A 14764-nucleotide genomic window follows, 5' to 3' on the forward strand; every position below is an offset into this window, starting at 1 on the left:
ACTGCCTGAAGATATTTATGCACATACAAAGCAAGGCATAGAGTTTAAAACTTACTGGGGTATCAGAAAAATATATGTGGCTGTTCGACTTCTAGCTGCATTTACTTTTCTATAAATGTTGAATCACGGGTATGTGCTCCAGCGTAATAAAAATTTTGCAACCAGCGCAGAGTAAAAACGCTTAACTGGTATGTTGAATGAGCAGGGGAAAATGCATTGAAAGTATGCGATCAGGTTTTTGGAGGGAAAATGACAAAGCCAATTTTTGATAAATAAGAAGTCTGAGTACAAAATTAACTCGGAGTAGGTGCGGACCAAACCGGGCTTTTGTCCAAAAAGAAAACATTCAGCTCTTCTGTCTCATTGATAGTCACCAAGCTGATTAAAGATTGATTGACTTCTGTAGTTCATGCTTGTGAAGTTGAAATTAAACCCTGGACATTTATGGTCGGGTATAGATAACCCATGTTTTACAACATGCTCCTAACAAAGAGTATATTATGATGTAGTGAAATCGTAGATACCGTATCGTGATTTCGTACATGCTTGTAGCATATGACAAAATCCAACTACTATAAGATGAGACGGTTCACATCAGCTATCCATGGATAATGAAATATATTTTTCACCTGTGATCACAGTACTTTGCAAAAGAAGTAGTATCTTGAACTCATCTGAATGGCGTTTTTGAGATCTGACTTCGAGCAGTACACTCTGCTTGGAGGCCTGTCTTTTCAAGGAAGCACGGTTGATTTCTTAGCCGTCGAAGCTGCTGACGACTGTTTTGACCTTATTGGGTGTCCTGACATTTCGAAGCAGACTACAGATTACTTCAGCCATTGGGAAGTCAACGGATTGGACCCTGAGGGCGAGGGTTCAGCCAAAGACGAAATTGACGAATTACTTGAGCAGTTCGATTTTGGAGGGGGAAACCCTTTTTTGGCTCAAACCGATGACAAAAGTATCTTTGGACCTGAGGATTCGACGATTCAACAAATTGAAGAGACTTTAGAAGACTTTTTGGAAGAGGAGCTGCGAAACCAAATCAATGAGTCCTTGCTTTCGCAGCCGCAGCAAAATGCTCCTGCTAAATCCACAAAGATTCATTTATCCCATAATTCGAATAAGGCTTCACCACCCGAAAATTCTTTGCTACTTGACTCATCGTTATTATCGCTCACTTTTTCTGCTTCCCAAGATTTATCGCTTCCGCTTATTGCTTCGCAGACTTGTGGCATGACTTTGCAAATCGAAGCTGTTGATGAGGTTGACTCGAACCGCGCAGCCAATGGCGAGTTCTACAAGTGTGAACATGAATTGACCGATGACCAATTCGCCGTTCCATTTGTTGAAAACGATTTGTCGTTTGAATTGCTATCAAGCGACAATTCCAGAACGTTTGAAGACACTTTCGCTATGGAGCTCGAACTCTCGCAATTCGCAGCTGGAGTACTGCAAACCGTCGAGGAAAGCAGCACGAGAGCAGGACTTTCGGGTACCAGACAAACTCCTCATGTTCACTTTGAAAATTCCTATGACTATATTGAACCAAGCCTGGAACTAGATCAGTTGTCTAATGAGCTAGCACCACTCTTTGTTCAAAACTTGTTCTATGAGACTACCCTACAGGACTTATCACAAAGACATGGGACAGAATTTGACTTTGATAACAACATTGATTATGGGTATGATTCGGCTTTCCAAAACTCATACGTTTATCTGAATGCAGAAGAAATGCACTCCGCGACCGTTGGAATCACTCCGCTGATTTTGTCGACGGTACCAAGATCGTTTCCAGAGGTACCCAACCTTCCAATCCCACTTAGAGGTCTGCTAGACTTTGGGATTGGTGGTCTGGCATCCATCAATGAGTTTAATAGGGGCGAAAACTATCAGTTTGGGTCGCAGCTGACACCATTTAATTCTTCGACTACTGGGTCATCATCCAACCGCAACAGCCCACCACGGACACTGGACGGAAACCCCGATGATTCCAAACCTGAGCGTCCTAAAAGACCAAAGAAAGAAAAGAGAAAGTTCGACTACTCCTCGGTAAAGCCAAAGAATCTCGTGGTCAAAGAGCCCCATCTTCAGAATGTTGCGAAAAACCCTCCACAGAACGTCGAAGAATATGAGAGTGTGCTTATTGAGCTCTGGGATCCAAGTCTCGGTGCAATCAAAAGAATCCGGCATATCCGTGGAGACATCGATTACCTTCATGATTTGCACCCTCATGTATTCTACGAAAGGAATCCATACTTCAAGCCACATCGCCCATATCAGCAGGAGTTCACTAGAGTGGAGTTGAACCCCTTAACAGGCGCTCCGATAATGGAGACCAGAAGTGCTCTCTGTGTCTATTGCGAGAACTTTCATTTTTACGAGCTCAAAAACTCGTGCTATTCTCAGCATATGAGCCATTCTCATGGGATTTATACGGATGACTATTTGACGCCTGATCCCCTTTTAATCGGTCGGTACCTGTTGTCAAAAAAATCCAGTCCCACTAGGAAGACACTGCCAAGACAGAGAAGCCACGAGGGTGTCGTGTGTCCCGCCTGCTACGAAGTTGTAGAGATTCTGTGCTGGTCGTCAACCAAGACAACGAAACCTCTTTCCAATTACTTGAGGCACTTCAAGGAGAAACATAGGGTGGAAAAACGAAAGGAGACATTTTTCAGGTTACATGCTTGAGACTCATGTTACGTACTTCTTGTGGAAAATTCTGCCATTTGAGCTTTGAATTGTTTGTGTTTAGATTCGAGATTCCCGTTTTCCGAAAACTGGTTTGATACGGAAGCACCAGCCCAATTTGCTCCGAACATCCCAACAAAAATAGAAAAAAAAAATTGCTCTTGTTCAAAAATTTGTAAGACTCAAATTCATGTAAATTTCAACATCAGTACTTCTTACTTAAACATTGATGAGCTCGTTCAAGAACTTACCAGCCTCACCCCTTTCCTGTGCTCTCATCAAACTTTCACCAATCAAAAATCCGTCAACATTGTCTTTTTTGTAGTTACTGACATCCTCGACCAAGCTGATTCCAGATAATGCCAATACCAAAACATCGCCCTTCCTTCCACTGTTTTTTGCAGCCAGTACCAAGGAGCTGGTGGTACCAAGATCGACATCAAAGGTAGTCAAGTTCCTGTTGTTGACACCAATCACAAGAGACTCTTCCGTGGTACCCCCTACTGTCAATGCAAGAGCTGTTTTTAACTCCGGGCCATCGTTCACTTCCACTAATGGAACCATTCCCAACGATAAAGAGTACTCATACAACCGTTGGAGCAATGCAGCATCTTGCAACATCTTGACGATCAACAAAACAGTGTCGGCGCCAGCCAAGCGGGCCTCCAAGATCTGATACTCGTTGAAAATAAACTCCTTGCGCAAAACAGCAGGTCTCGTGTAGTCTTTCAGTTCAGGAGATTGATCAATAACTTTTCGGATAACAGACATGTCACCCAAAGAGCCTTTGAACCAAGTTGGCTCAGTCAAAACAGAGATTGCAGAGCACCCGTTTTGCGCATACGTGAGCGCCTGTACGGCAGGATGAGCATTGATGTTGATATCTCCCTTGGATGGAGAGGCGCGCTTGAACTCAGACAAAATGACATTCTGGCCTTTGTTTCTCGTGTGTATGAGACGCTCGTAAAAGTTAATCACAGGAGGTGCGACGCCAAGAGCAAGGCTCGTTTCCAAATCAGAAAACTTTTGTCCAGGGACTTGCTCGATTTTCTCATAGTCCGCCACTCTAGCTTTGTAAATCTTTGTCAATATGTTTTCCTTGACTGGCTCAGATACTTTGTTATCAGCCCAGTAGCCTCCCTCTAACTTTAAGACATTGTCTATAAGAATCTGGCCTGCCTCTGTCAAAATAGACTCGGGATGAAACTGCACACCTTCAATGGTGTATTCCTTGTGGCGAATACCCATGATGACCTCAGGGTCAGTTTCAGTGGTAGCTGTGACCTCCAAGCACTCCGGAAGATTGGCCTTTAAGCCGGCCAAAGAGTGGTATCTGGTCACGGCCGCACCTTGTGGAACTCCTGCAAAAACACCCTTTCCGTCGTGTCTTATGGTAGAAGTTTTGCCGTGCACAATCTCTCCTGCAAAGGAAACAGTACCACCAAATACCTCGACCATGCACTGTTGACCCATGCAGACACCGAAAATTGGGATCTTACCCTTGAAGTGATCAATTACCGATTTTGATATTCCGGCATCGGTTGAAGGATGACCGGGGCCCGGGGAAATGAATAGAATGTCGGGCTTCACAACATTTTCAATGGTCTCAATATCGATCTCATCGTTCCGGTACACCTCCACCACAGCACTGTACTTCGATTGACACAAAAACTGATACAAATTCCAGGTGAAAGAGTCATAGTTGTCGATCATAACAACGCGTTTTCCGCTGGAAGTACTGGTCATCTTCATTTTTTCTCCACCTGAAATTTGATGCTTTGCTCCGGCTGGTGGCTAACGGCTCGCTATTTAACGCAGGTTTTGAAGAGTCATGCAGGTCATGTGATTGACTTCCAACAGGAATCACCTATGTGTGCCAGGTCTAGACAGGAATTTTCTATTGTCATATTTTGTGACATGCTGCACAATGTGACCCCCTATATAATCGTATGGAACCGTCTAGTATCCCCGTGTATTAATGAGCAAGTAACATGTGCACACAAATGCAGGCCACCCACTAAGTCTTTAAGAAAAAATTGGGAGTTGCGTAGGTGAGAGAACGTGATTTATTTAGCTTCGAATGGGCAAATCGCCAACTGCTGTGATTGACAATGCCTTATCTCGCTCACGTATAAAAAGTGGATCATATGAGTCTCAATATTTTGTAAGAATTTTCATTTCTATATTTAAACATGCGGGGAAAAACAACCAGTTATTGTTTGCTATTCTTCTTTGAAGACATTTGATTGCAATTTCGCCTTTTTCATCGTCCTTTCGATTTATTGAAGATATCGTGTGGAAGCAAAATCGAGAAAACGACTTCAGATAGCTGAGTTTTGTGAACAGAAAAGTCAAAGCAGATCTAACATTGACGGGGTTCAATCAGTTTTTCTCTTGCTTCTCATTCTTGAACTGACTGGAGCATCGTCATTTACTATCCTTTGGATCTGGAGTTCAGCCTTGGTTTCGCCATCGTCGAACCTAACCCCTCTCAAGATAACCGTGCTCACAAGTTCAAGAATTAGCATGAATAAAGAAGAAATTATCGCCAAAACATAATTGGATATTGTGACACCGATGTCGAGCCAAGACCCCTCAGTCTTAACTAAATAGAAGAAATTTAAAGACAAGAAGTCTGAAGTGGATATTATCAAAGTTGAAATGGTGAACTTCCGAATTTGTAGCTGGAAATTCAATATTCCGAAGCATGTCGATAGCAAAACATACGGAATGATCAATTTGAGCATAAGTAATGCTCCCATTGGGAACGGGTCGAATATAGGTATCAATCTGTAGACAGAATCCAAGGAAAAGGAAGAGATTGATGCCACATTTCCAGTGCCAAAGAAGGCAAACTGAAGGAAAAAAAATCCGATGATTGAAATTCTGATAATCTGAAGCCAATACCCTTCTGGCAATTGGTTTTTCCTGTCTTTAATGTTTGTAATACTCTCACTGCTGCATTTGAGCTGTGATTCTATGTTAAGCCACTGCAACAATACCAACGAGTATCCAACATAGAAAAAAAGCTCGAATGATATGGTCAATATGACGAAAGTGGGAATGAACGTGAGGTACACAATCAACAACCTCAATTGGTAATCTGCCGAAGACCAGACAGTGTGTAAACCGGGCAAAACTACCAATGACGTTACAAAAGTCACCCATCCCAAGATCTGAGACATAAAAGGAAGTCCGTTTCTGGCCTGCAATGACAACACAGAGATGTTAGTTGCCCATGTCATCACAAGTATAGTAACCAACTGCGCGCCCACTATGTACTTCGAGATAGGTGGAATGTTTCTTCTGAAGACTTTCTGAGCTGCTAAGACACCCACCATGAAAGATGCGGCTGCACTAAAGTTGATTTGCATCAAGCTCTCTGTTTTTACAGCATCTAAGTTCGTGAAGGTGCACATGCTTATACAGCTTGTGAACCAAAGTAACTTTGTGTGAAGATACAATGGCTTGGCGACAAAGAAAGGATACAATCCCACAAGAAAGAAAAGAATTGAGAACATGTTCCTATCAAAGAAACCATAGACAATGCTTTCATACATGCCGAGAAAACAAACAAGCGTGAACGCCTTAGTGGTATTTGAGACTCCAAAGAAAAGTTGACCCAAGCCCTCAGTAAACAATGCTCGTTCGTTAAGAATTGTGTACCAAAAAAAGAGCGGAAAAGCAGCATACATATAGTAGTTGAGCGGCGAGTTTTGGTAAAATAGCAAGTAGTTAATTCCAATTGCAATTGCACCAAACGCGGGAAGAAGAGTCTTTGAGTGTGATGGCTGTTCATACTCGTTCAAGATAAACAATTTCAAGAAAACAGTGAATGAATAAGTGATCCAGCCGAAAAATCCAAGCGTGACAATTGACCGCAAGAGGAGCCAGTTGTATGTTTGAAGATAGCCTAGCCCATCTAAAGCACATTTCATCAACAGCTCTGTCATCGCAACAGCCTCATTAATAAGCTCAGGGGCGTTTGGTGCCCCGTCTTCGATCGATGTGATGAGCGCCTCGATTTCTTGCTTATACACGGCGATTGGCTTTTCCGTGAAAGGGTCAAATGGTTTGTAGCGGAACTGGTGGTCATAAACCTCGCTTTCCTTGACAACATACTGTTCAACCACGGCTAATGCGTTCTCGTAGAGCGCCTTAATCTTGTTTAAAGAAGAGCCTTGAATGTACGCCAAGGGCAACTCGCCCACAGAGTTTGCGGGGTAATTAGCGCCGATCAAGTACGCCATCAAAGACGCTATGTCGGCCTGTCGCACATCGTGGCGCTCCAAGTGGTCGAAACCCCATGTGTCAAAATAGTCTTCTTCGTACCCACTGGCTAAGGGAGCCTGTTCCAACTTGCGGTTCTCGGATGCCAACACAGGCTTGTTGACTCCTGCGCCCCAAGCTATAAGAGGCGTACGAGTATTATCTGGATGTCCGTCTCCATGCGACCCGAAATCTGACATTCCATGGTCAGCTGTGAATACAAACGCAGACTCTTCATCGCCAAAAAACTCGTGGATTGCCGGGACGAGTTTGGATAGCTTTGCGTCTATGTATTTGATATTGTCGTAGTATTCTGCGGAGTATGGCCGGTACGCATGGCCTGCAGTATCAGGACCAAGTAAGTGGAGAAAAAACACATTGCCTTTTTGGTGCAACTCGTCGCGTAGCGTTCTGTTGGTTTTAGAACTCTCCATAAGCTCGTCGAAATGCTTGAACACAAAAGAATCCAACTCGATAGAGCTCTGTGTGAAATCTTCAAATTCATGTCCGTACATACACACGTCGATTCTGCCAGGCACCACATTTTCGCCGTAGGCAAACATAGGCAAGATATCTGGCAGGCCAAATGAGTATGTGTGGGTCGACTGGTTAAAAAAGGAGTCAAAGTCTACCGGATTTTCTTTCCATCCTTTTGTCACAGCACTCACGTCTTCGTAGAAGCCAGCAATCATGGCCACGTGCCCAGGCCTTGATTCCGTAGGCATTCTTGTGTTCGAAATACCCCATGTGGCCTCGGTTTCAACTAGGTTTCTAAGGTAAGGCGCCAAATACTCCTGCCTACCTGAGGTGGGGTGTTCGAGCCTTTTGAATGTCTTGTCTGCCCGCAATCCGTCGCCCACAATTAGGAAAAGCCGTTTCGCAGGTGGGTCCAGAGTAGACTTGTGCTGTGCCATCCCATGTACTAAGGGAGACACGAAGTAGATGTCAAATATCAGCCAGAGATAGTAGAAGTGAAAAAGCACCCCAATTATGATGAAAACCTGGCGCTGTAGCCCCATTTTTGCTGATTCTTCTGAGTATCTGCGAAGGAGTATCTAACTTAATTAGCTGATGATAGCGCTTCATAGAGAGATCGCGCCGGGACGACGCGACTTTTCATCTGCGCGCTATTCAATGGAAGCGTGGTTATTCGAGAACGGCGTAATGACATCTGGACTAAATCGGAAACTTCGTCCCACAATTTTGATAGTGAACGAAAAGCCAATGAATATCTGTGTGCTTTAAAAGTGCTTGGAAGATTGAGGCAGCTTTGAATTAATTGCGCTTGAACAGACGCGCTCCTGATTCAAAGTAGTCTTTGGAGTCGCAGGCTTTCCGACCTGATTTGGCCCACATCTTCACAAAATTGTCGCTTCAGTCATACACATGGTTTTTTGAAGTGAAGTTTTGTATTGAAGAGCAGACTTCTTAATTAAACAGCAGACTTGTCAATCTCCAAATCGTCGATAATATTGTAGTCTAGTGAAAGCTGGGTGAACGTACAAGTTGTTACCAATAGTCTAGGAGAACGAGCAAATATTTATAATGGAAACACGTTTCCAAAGAATCACCATAATTTATTCCAGAGACCTATTGATTCAGTTGCCACCCAAATAGTATATTTAACAAGCATGGGTTGAAGGCCCCCCAAGAGACTATATGCAAGGTAAAACATCAATGTGAAAACGGAAAGCGCCTCCTATCGAATCTTACCCCTCATTTTGTTCACAGCCTCAAAATTGATATGGAATGTCCGAAGCGTTTGGCGGAATTCCTGCATTGCACGTGTAAAATTTTGCAACAATAGCACGTCGTTGAACAAGCATGACTGGTAGACATCAAGACATGACGTATCTGAATAAATAATGTTATGATGACGCTCGTCCTTATTAAGTCTTCCCATCTGGTAGCCCATGACAGCTTTCCTATAGTTTGCAAACTTCTGTTGATACTCTAGGATTTGATGTACATATTCATCCCAGTCTGTCTTTTTTGTGTCCTCGCTCACTGTCAATGAAGGTATGTTAGCTGAAAATATTAGCGCAGAATCATCCATCTTCGGAGACAAATCAGAGACCGAAATGGTGGCAGTGGAATCTCGCACGAACCCCTTATTTACTGGCGTATGAAGGGTCTCGGCATTGGACTTTCCATCAGCGTATTCGGCAAATCTAGCTCGTTTGTGGGGATGTGATGTTGTAGAAGAGCTTGCCTTCCTCGTACGCGGAGGGTAGTCAGGTAAAGTGCTTCGTATGTCCGAGAAGTCCACATCGTCAAGAAAGGTATTGAGTGAGTCTTTCAAATCGGCAAAGTTTGAGAGACGTGGCTTCTTCGGGCCATTGTATGACCCCATGAGCCTTTCATCAAAGCTGGTTTGAGGCTGTTGGGCCAGTGAGTAAGAGCGTGTACGCGAAGACTCACTTGATGATTGCGGTCTAGTTTCCCTGGCTGACATGTCGTCGTAATCATTGTATATGCCATCATATTCACTATCCTCCAGTATTTCGACCACCTCAGGTTCATTCTTTGAGGTTGGAGGATTGGTGTACTCTTCGGAACCAGGAGGAAATGACGTATTTGTATAATCGCCAGTTGCTTCTGCGGGGGGAACACTTTCGCCAAACGCACTACCGGTTTGATCTTCTTGTCCATCGCTTTCCATTTCATTCGTTCTTTCCGCCTCTGAGTTGTCGGCCATATCGTCATTATCTTCATTCGCCTCCTCTCCTTCATTGCTTAGATTCTCCGGGCTGCCTCCTGTCAGAGGCTCAAACCCCGTTGAGAATTCTTGCTTCACGTTCGAGTTTGTTACTTCGCTGTCATAATAGCTTCCTTTCTCGCTATCTGTTTGACTGTCACTTTCACTCTCGTCTTCTTCGTCTTCGACTACTATGAATTCATGTGGGACGCTTGTGTGACGAGAATTGTGGTATTGACTCTCATCATAACGTGCCTTACAATAAGCCTCTGATTTTGCATGCTCATACTCAGCTTTTGCGTCGCCAAACCCTTGGCTTTTCGCAAAAGCTTCTTGTGCTGTCTGCGCCGCCATCTTCTCTTGTTTCTGCCGGCGTACAGACTCTTCCATTTTTTTTCGGAGCTCCTCTTCTTCACGCTGCTTGCGTGCATTTCTCATGTACTCAGCCTGTCTGCGCTCCTGATCCTCCCTTATTTTTTGACGCGTGATTTCGGCGTACATTGCCGCCTTGTCATCGTTTTCCCTTGCTGCTTCACGACGAGACGTTCTGCTAAAATGGTCGTTATACATTCTGGAGCTGCGCTGGTAAAAGTCGTAGAAGGACGAGCCAAAAGGGGTGTCACCATACGACGTACGCAGGTATTGATAGCGTGAATGGGACGGGAAATCGGAGCCAGAAGTCGTTTCTCTGGAAAATGTTGTTGATGGCCGCAGTGATAGCCCAATTCCTTTTTCACGATTGTATTTCTGTCGCAGCTCCTCCTCTTTTAGCGTGTCATATGCCTCCCTTATGAGCAAGAACTTCTGGTGGTGGTCCTTATCCTTTGTCTTGTCAGGATGGAACTTTATGGCAAGTTTCTTGTACTGCTTCTTAATCTCGTCTTGTGATGCTATGCTAGATACTCCAAGAGCCGCATAATAGTCGGAAGGCATTCTGTAGTTTTCGCTGTGTATCTTAGGATATGACTCGAATGGCTTGCAGACTTGCACATATAACATGTTATTTTGATCTGTCCACGTGACCACTACATAGTTTTGAGTGGTCTTAACACATATACCCACTCACAAAAATGTTTGGATTTTACAAAAACAGAAGTTTGAAGAAAAAAAACAAATCTCCATGCTCAAAAGATTTTGAACCAAAACAGACAAGATAATGCATTTTAAAAATTGTCTTATACCGAGAAAGGCAGTAGGCCCCGCGGAATCCCCACACGCGGCGCTTTCATCGCATTATATGGCGATCAGAGTTGTAATATACCAATTGCATGTCATCAGTTCATACATGAAACACAAACAAATATAGCACGTAGAAAAAGAATTGAAAATTATAATATGGCTATAAAGCAGAAGAATTAGGCTGCATTAGTAATCTCCTCCGCAACCTCGGTATCTCTCGTCGCACTTGAAGCTTCTTGACTGGACTTATCCTTGAGTTTCTGCAACAAAATAGCACCGTACTCGGGAACAACAATTTTAGAATCAACGGTAGCGAGAGCAAAAATGTCAGGCACGGCCTTGTTCTCGTGCCCGCCGTTATACTCTTTGGGCAAATTATCTTTGCCAAAAGACGTGCTCAAGTCACCATGGTTTTGCATCTCGAACTTTTTGATTGTAGCGGCGCTCATCAAGCCCGTTGCCTTAAAAAAGGTGAAAATCCACCCCATAAGCAAAGGCACATTGATGAAGTATTTTTTCGAAAGAACCTCGGGATAATTGTCGCCAAACACCTGGATAATCTCCTTGGTGGCGGCCTTCATGCCAGGGTCCATGCGGAACATTGACACGTTGTAATAGTCGTGCACCTGCGCTGCCTTGTTGTTGTCCTTGTTAGTGAAGTCAAGTAAAGATAAAGAACGCTCCATGAGCCCTACTCTCCAACGCAAAAACATTGTTCCAGGAACACTGTTTTTGTCATTCTCCGCAGCCGCTGAGCCGTCATCCGTAACGCCAACACCGTATTTGGCAAAGAGCTTCTTGGGGTTCTTTAAGTTTGCATACAAGTTCCACGTCACCACACGGAAATTGTCGGCATTTCCAGGATACTCGGTAATGACACCCATCTTCTCGAGCCCGGCGTCAAATTTCTCGTAGTAGGCGGCACTCAAGACTTGAAACTCCCTACGCCAATTCAATGTGTTAACCACCTTCTGTTGTGCCGCTGCCACATCGTAGTCTGTGGCAATCAAAAACTTGAGCAAGATCTCGTTTCTAATAGCGGTATCCACGTGATCTGCGCCGTCAATTCCAATCCGGTATCCATAGATTTCGTCGTATTCAGGGTGGTCTGTTTCGGCCAAGATCTGCGGCACGGCCTCTACTAATTCCTGGAGCTTCAGGGTCTGCTCCAGGGTCAATTCCTGCGAAGACACGAGAGACATGGTATTTTCTTGATAATTGGAATAAAGTAGCAAGAGGAAGTTTGCTGATACCAAGAGAATAAAAATGTGTGTATTTTTCGGAAGAAGGGAAGAAGGACCTGGATCAAGAATAGACGCGTAAAAAGCCGTGTGCTTGCATATATTATGTTATGTCCGGCTCGGCCATTGAGTCAATTAATAGCCGTGCGTGCGAAGCCTTACAAGCAGCGAAGCGTTATTCGTGTTAGTTTTCCCCCAGTTTGCCAGACACGTGCTCAGGGCCTTTCGACAAAACATAGTAGAAATTTTGTCAAAACATGGAATTGGCAGCTCTGTGGCATTTGTATTAATGTATGTGACACTTCGCTCACATGGTCTCCAAATATCACCTGTGGGTCTTGGCTCTCCGAACCACTGATGTTCAGTGTAAATCGTTTCATTGGAAATCTTTTCACACAGAGAACAGGCTCCTAAGTACAAAGAATTCGCCAAACATACCTTGGGAACCATAGTTCTATTCATATCTCCTCTCACTATATTACCAGATCAATGACCACCGGGGACTAGACGGAAAGACAAAATGTCATTCTTCCCAATCTCGACTGTATCCTCCTCTCCGACCCTTGTTCCACCTACACCTTCGATGGCCGCAATGGTGACATCACCCATGATCTTTCGCGCTACCTGGATGACTGGCGTGCCTCTCTTAACCAAAACGCAATCTCTAAAAACATTAGGTCCCGTGCTTCCACCAAATGTATTAATATTCCGCACTGGATATACAGGCACAAGGTTCAAGACCTCGGCAGCTGTTTGTAGTAGTTGTGACACACCCGTGGATCCAAACCTGTAGAGAACCAAATCCTTGATGTTCTCAATTCTGTTTGCAAGCTTCTCGTCTAGCTCTCGGAGCCCAGCATCAGGGAGGTCTTCGGCAGTATCGACAAATTCAGTGCCCAGCTCGTATTTAATGAAGTTTTGCGCAGCGAGTTTCCGTAGCAACACCTCGGTCAACGAAGATACCAAGACGCACTTTGTATCAGGATGCTTCAACATAATTTTCGAGACATTTTTGTCCGAGTCAGGATGATCCATCTTGTTGAGGGCCAATATTGTCGGGAACTTGACGCTCATAAAAGCCTTCACCACAGTCTCCACCATTTCTGAGTCCCATTCTTGGAGAGGAGGCAAGTTGGGAATTTGATCTAGAGCTTTGCCAATGAGTTGCTTGTTGGCATAGTATCCACCAAGCTGAGCTCTCAAAGTCTCTAGAGTCGAAGACTTGGTAGAGGTATGGCGTCTCACTACAGATCCCCATTTCTCTGTCAAATTGCCCAAAATCCAACGGAAGATCTCGTCTTGAAGCCACTCGATGTCTTGCAATGGATCGTATCCTCTGGTTTCTTTGCCCTCCGCGTCCGTCGTGCCGCTTACATCAACAATGTGAATTAAGCAGTCTGCTTCTGTAAGATCACTAAGAAACTTATTGCCCAAACCGCGGCCCAAATGAGCATTGGGGACCAATCCAGCCACGTCAAGAAGCATTACAGGGACTCCTCGGGTGCCGTTTCTGCAGTATCCGTAATTAGGTTTGCATAACAGCTCCTTGCCGAATCTCTTGCACGCGCAGTCCATTTCCATGTATCCAGTTGCTTTATTTGGGTCAATAGTGGTGAACGGAAATGATCCCACCTTGGCATTGGCATCCGTGAGGGCGTTCAAAGTGGTCGACTTTCCGCTCGATGGTTTTCCCACGAGCCCGATAACTGTCTCTCTTCCCATTCCGTTCTAAGAGTATTTGAAATATCAAGCAAGATAATATTGCAGTATAATGAGTGTAAATAGGACGTAAGAAAAGTTCTATAGAGATATGCCGCAAACTGGTGAATTAGATGGTTGACAAGCTGGCGATTTTCACCTTAGATTTTTCGCTTCCATCGGTTTCGTGATTCATATACAGTAGGCCGCCATGCCAACCATACAAACCATGTTTTAAACATGGCATTACGTTCAAAATAAGGATTGCTTGTCACCGCATCAAGAATTTTATCTAAAACTCATCCACATTTGTCAAATAAAAATTCTATTCGGGAGAGCCTCAGGATCAATTGGGCTCCTTGTCAACAGTTAGCAACTTTTCATCAAAACTATCGCGCGGGAGATTTTCGGACTGATAAAATATTGGAGATGTTGGCTCTGCTTGTTATAAATGATAAATTTTGGAGGATTTCTAAAGCATGTTTAACAAAAGTAGCCAGCATGTGCAGTGTCATATTAGACAAAAATGTCCCCATATTTTCTTTTAAATGACGGAAGAGTGGGTTGCTCCCTGTATATTTCTGCTTGAATAATCTCAAATTACGTTTACACTTTGTACTTTATTCTTTGATAATTCACGTCTTCAACCAGTATATAATTTATAACACGCATGGATGGACTTATCAGATGAAACAAAAAAACCATGTGTATCATTGATATAAGGAGCCTAGGGTTTCAAATAGCATTAGAGCCCACCTCCAAAGATTGACAATATTGATAGGTTGTATCGGGTGTGTGGTGTTTCTTAGCTACAATCCCGTAACATTATCTGTTTTCTCTCATCATGTGAAGCATTAATTGATCAGAAGAGCTGTAAACCTATAAAGTAAGGGACAAAGGTCATCACTCAAACTCTAGGCAATCACACATGAGGATTACTATCCAGTCTTGGTAGTAGCAGTCAACCAGTTGTCCTTGCTTTGAC

At 43.9% G+C, this 14764-nt stretch overlaps 6 protein-coding genes across 6 annotated transcripts; 1 reads left to right on the forward strand and 5 right to left on the reverse strand.

The window, feature by feature from the left end:
* The first annotated feature begins 611 nt into the window (after positions 1-611).
* On the forward strand, positions 612-3151 carry METBIDRAFT_230395 (DUF4451 domain-containing protein). The gene has a single exon (XM_018855250.1). It carries the CDS (start codon positions 679-681, stop codon positions 2692-2694), a length of 2016 nt encoding a protein of 671 aa, XP_018710368.1. The 5' UTR covers positions 612-678; the 3' UTR covers positions 2695-3151.
* TRP3 (bifunctional anthranilate synthase/indole-3-glycerol-phosphate synthase) lies at positions 2914-4440 on the reverse strand (the record flags this gene model as incomplete). Its single annotated transcript, XM_018857811.1, has 1 exon — positions 2914-4440. The coding sequence occupies one exon, from the start codon at positions 4438-4440 to the stop codon at positions 2914-2916; it is 1527 nt and encodes a 508-aa protein (XP_018710369.1).
* A 632-nt stretch (positions 4441-5072) lies between these two features.
* On the reverse strand, positions 5073-7982 carry MCD4 (mannose-ethanolamine phosphotransferase; the record flags this gene model as incomplete). Its single annotated transcript, XM_018859016.1, has 1 exon — positions 5073-7982. The coding sequence occupies one exon, from the start codon at positions 7980-7982 to the stop codon at positions 5073-5075; it is 2910 nt and encodes a 969-aa protein (XP_018710370.1).
* A 680-nt stretch (positions 7983-8662) lies between these two features.
* METBIDRAFT_45100 (cell envelope integrity TolA family protein) lies at positions 8663-10594 on the reverse strand (the record flags this gene model as incomplete). Its single annotated transcript, XM_018857877.1, has 2 exons — positions 8663-9407; positions 9513-10594. The coding sequence occupies 2 exons, from the start codon at positions 10592-10594 to the stop codon at positions 8663-8665; spliced, it is 1827 nt and encodes a 608-aa protein (XP_018710371.1).
* A 422-nt stretch (positions 10595-11016) lies between these two features.
* Positions 11017-12042, reverse strand: SFH5 (Sfh5p; the record flags this gene model as incomplete). Its single annotated transcript, XM_018857840.1, has 1 exon — positions 11017-12042. The coding sequence occupies one exon, from the start codon at positions 12040-12042 to the stop codon at positions 11017-11019; it is 1026 nt and encodes a 341-aa protein (XP_018710372.1).
* Positions 12043-12114: 72 nt separating this feature from the next.
* METBIDRAFT_32898 (uncharacterized protein) lies at positions 12115-14221 on the reverse strand. Its single transcript, XM_018856154.1, has one exon. It carries the CDS (start codon positions 13801-13803, stop codon positions 12568-12570), a length of 1236 nt encoding a protein of 411 aa, XP_018710373.1. The 5' UTR covers positions 13804-14221; the 3' UTR covers positions 12115-12567.
* Positions 14222-14764: the final 543 nt, after the last annotated feature.

This window comes from Metschnikowia bicuspidata (genome assembly GCF_001664035.1).
Source record: "Metschnikowia bicuspidata var. bicuspidata NRRL YB-4993 chromosome Unknown METBIscaffold_5, whole genome shotgun sequence".
NCBI lineage: Eukaryota > Fungi > Ascomycota > Pichiomycetes > Serinales > Metschnikowiaceae > Metschnikowia > Metschnikowia bicuspidata.

Excerpts from the sequence above, each read along its gene's own strand:
- METBIDRAFT_32898 (XM_018856154.1), bottom strand. The coding sequence starts at position 13,803 with ATGGGAAGAGAGACAGTTATCGGGCTCGTGGGAAAACCATCGAGCGGA.
- METBIDRAFT_230395 (XM_018855250.1), top strand. The coding sequence starts at position 679 with ATGGCGTTTTTGAGATCTGACTTCGAGCAGTACACTCTGCTTGGAGGC.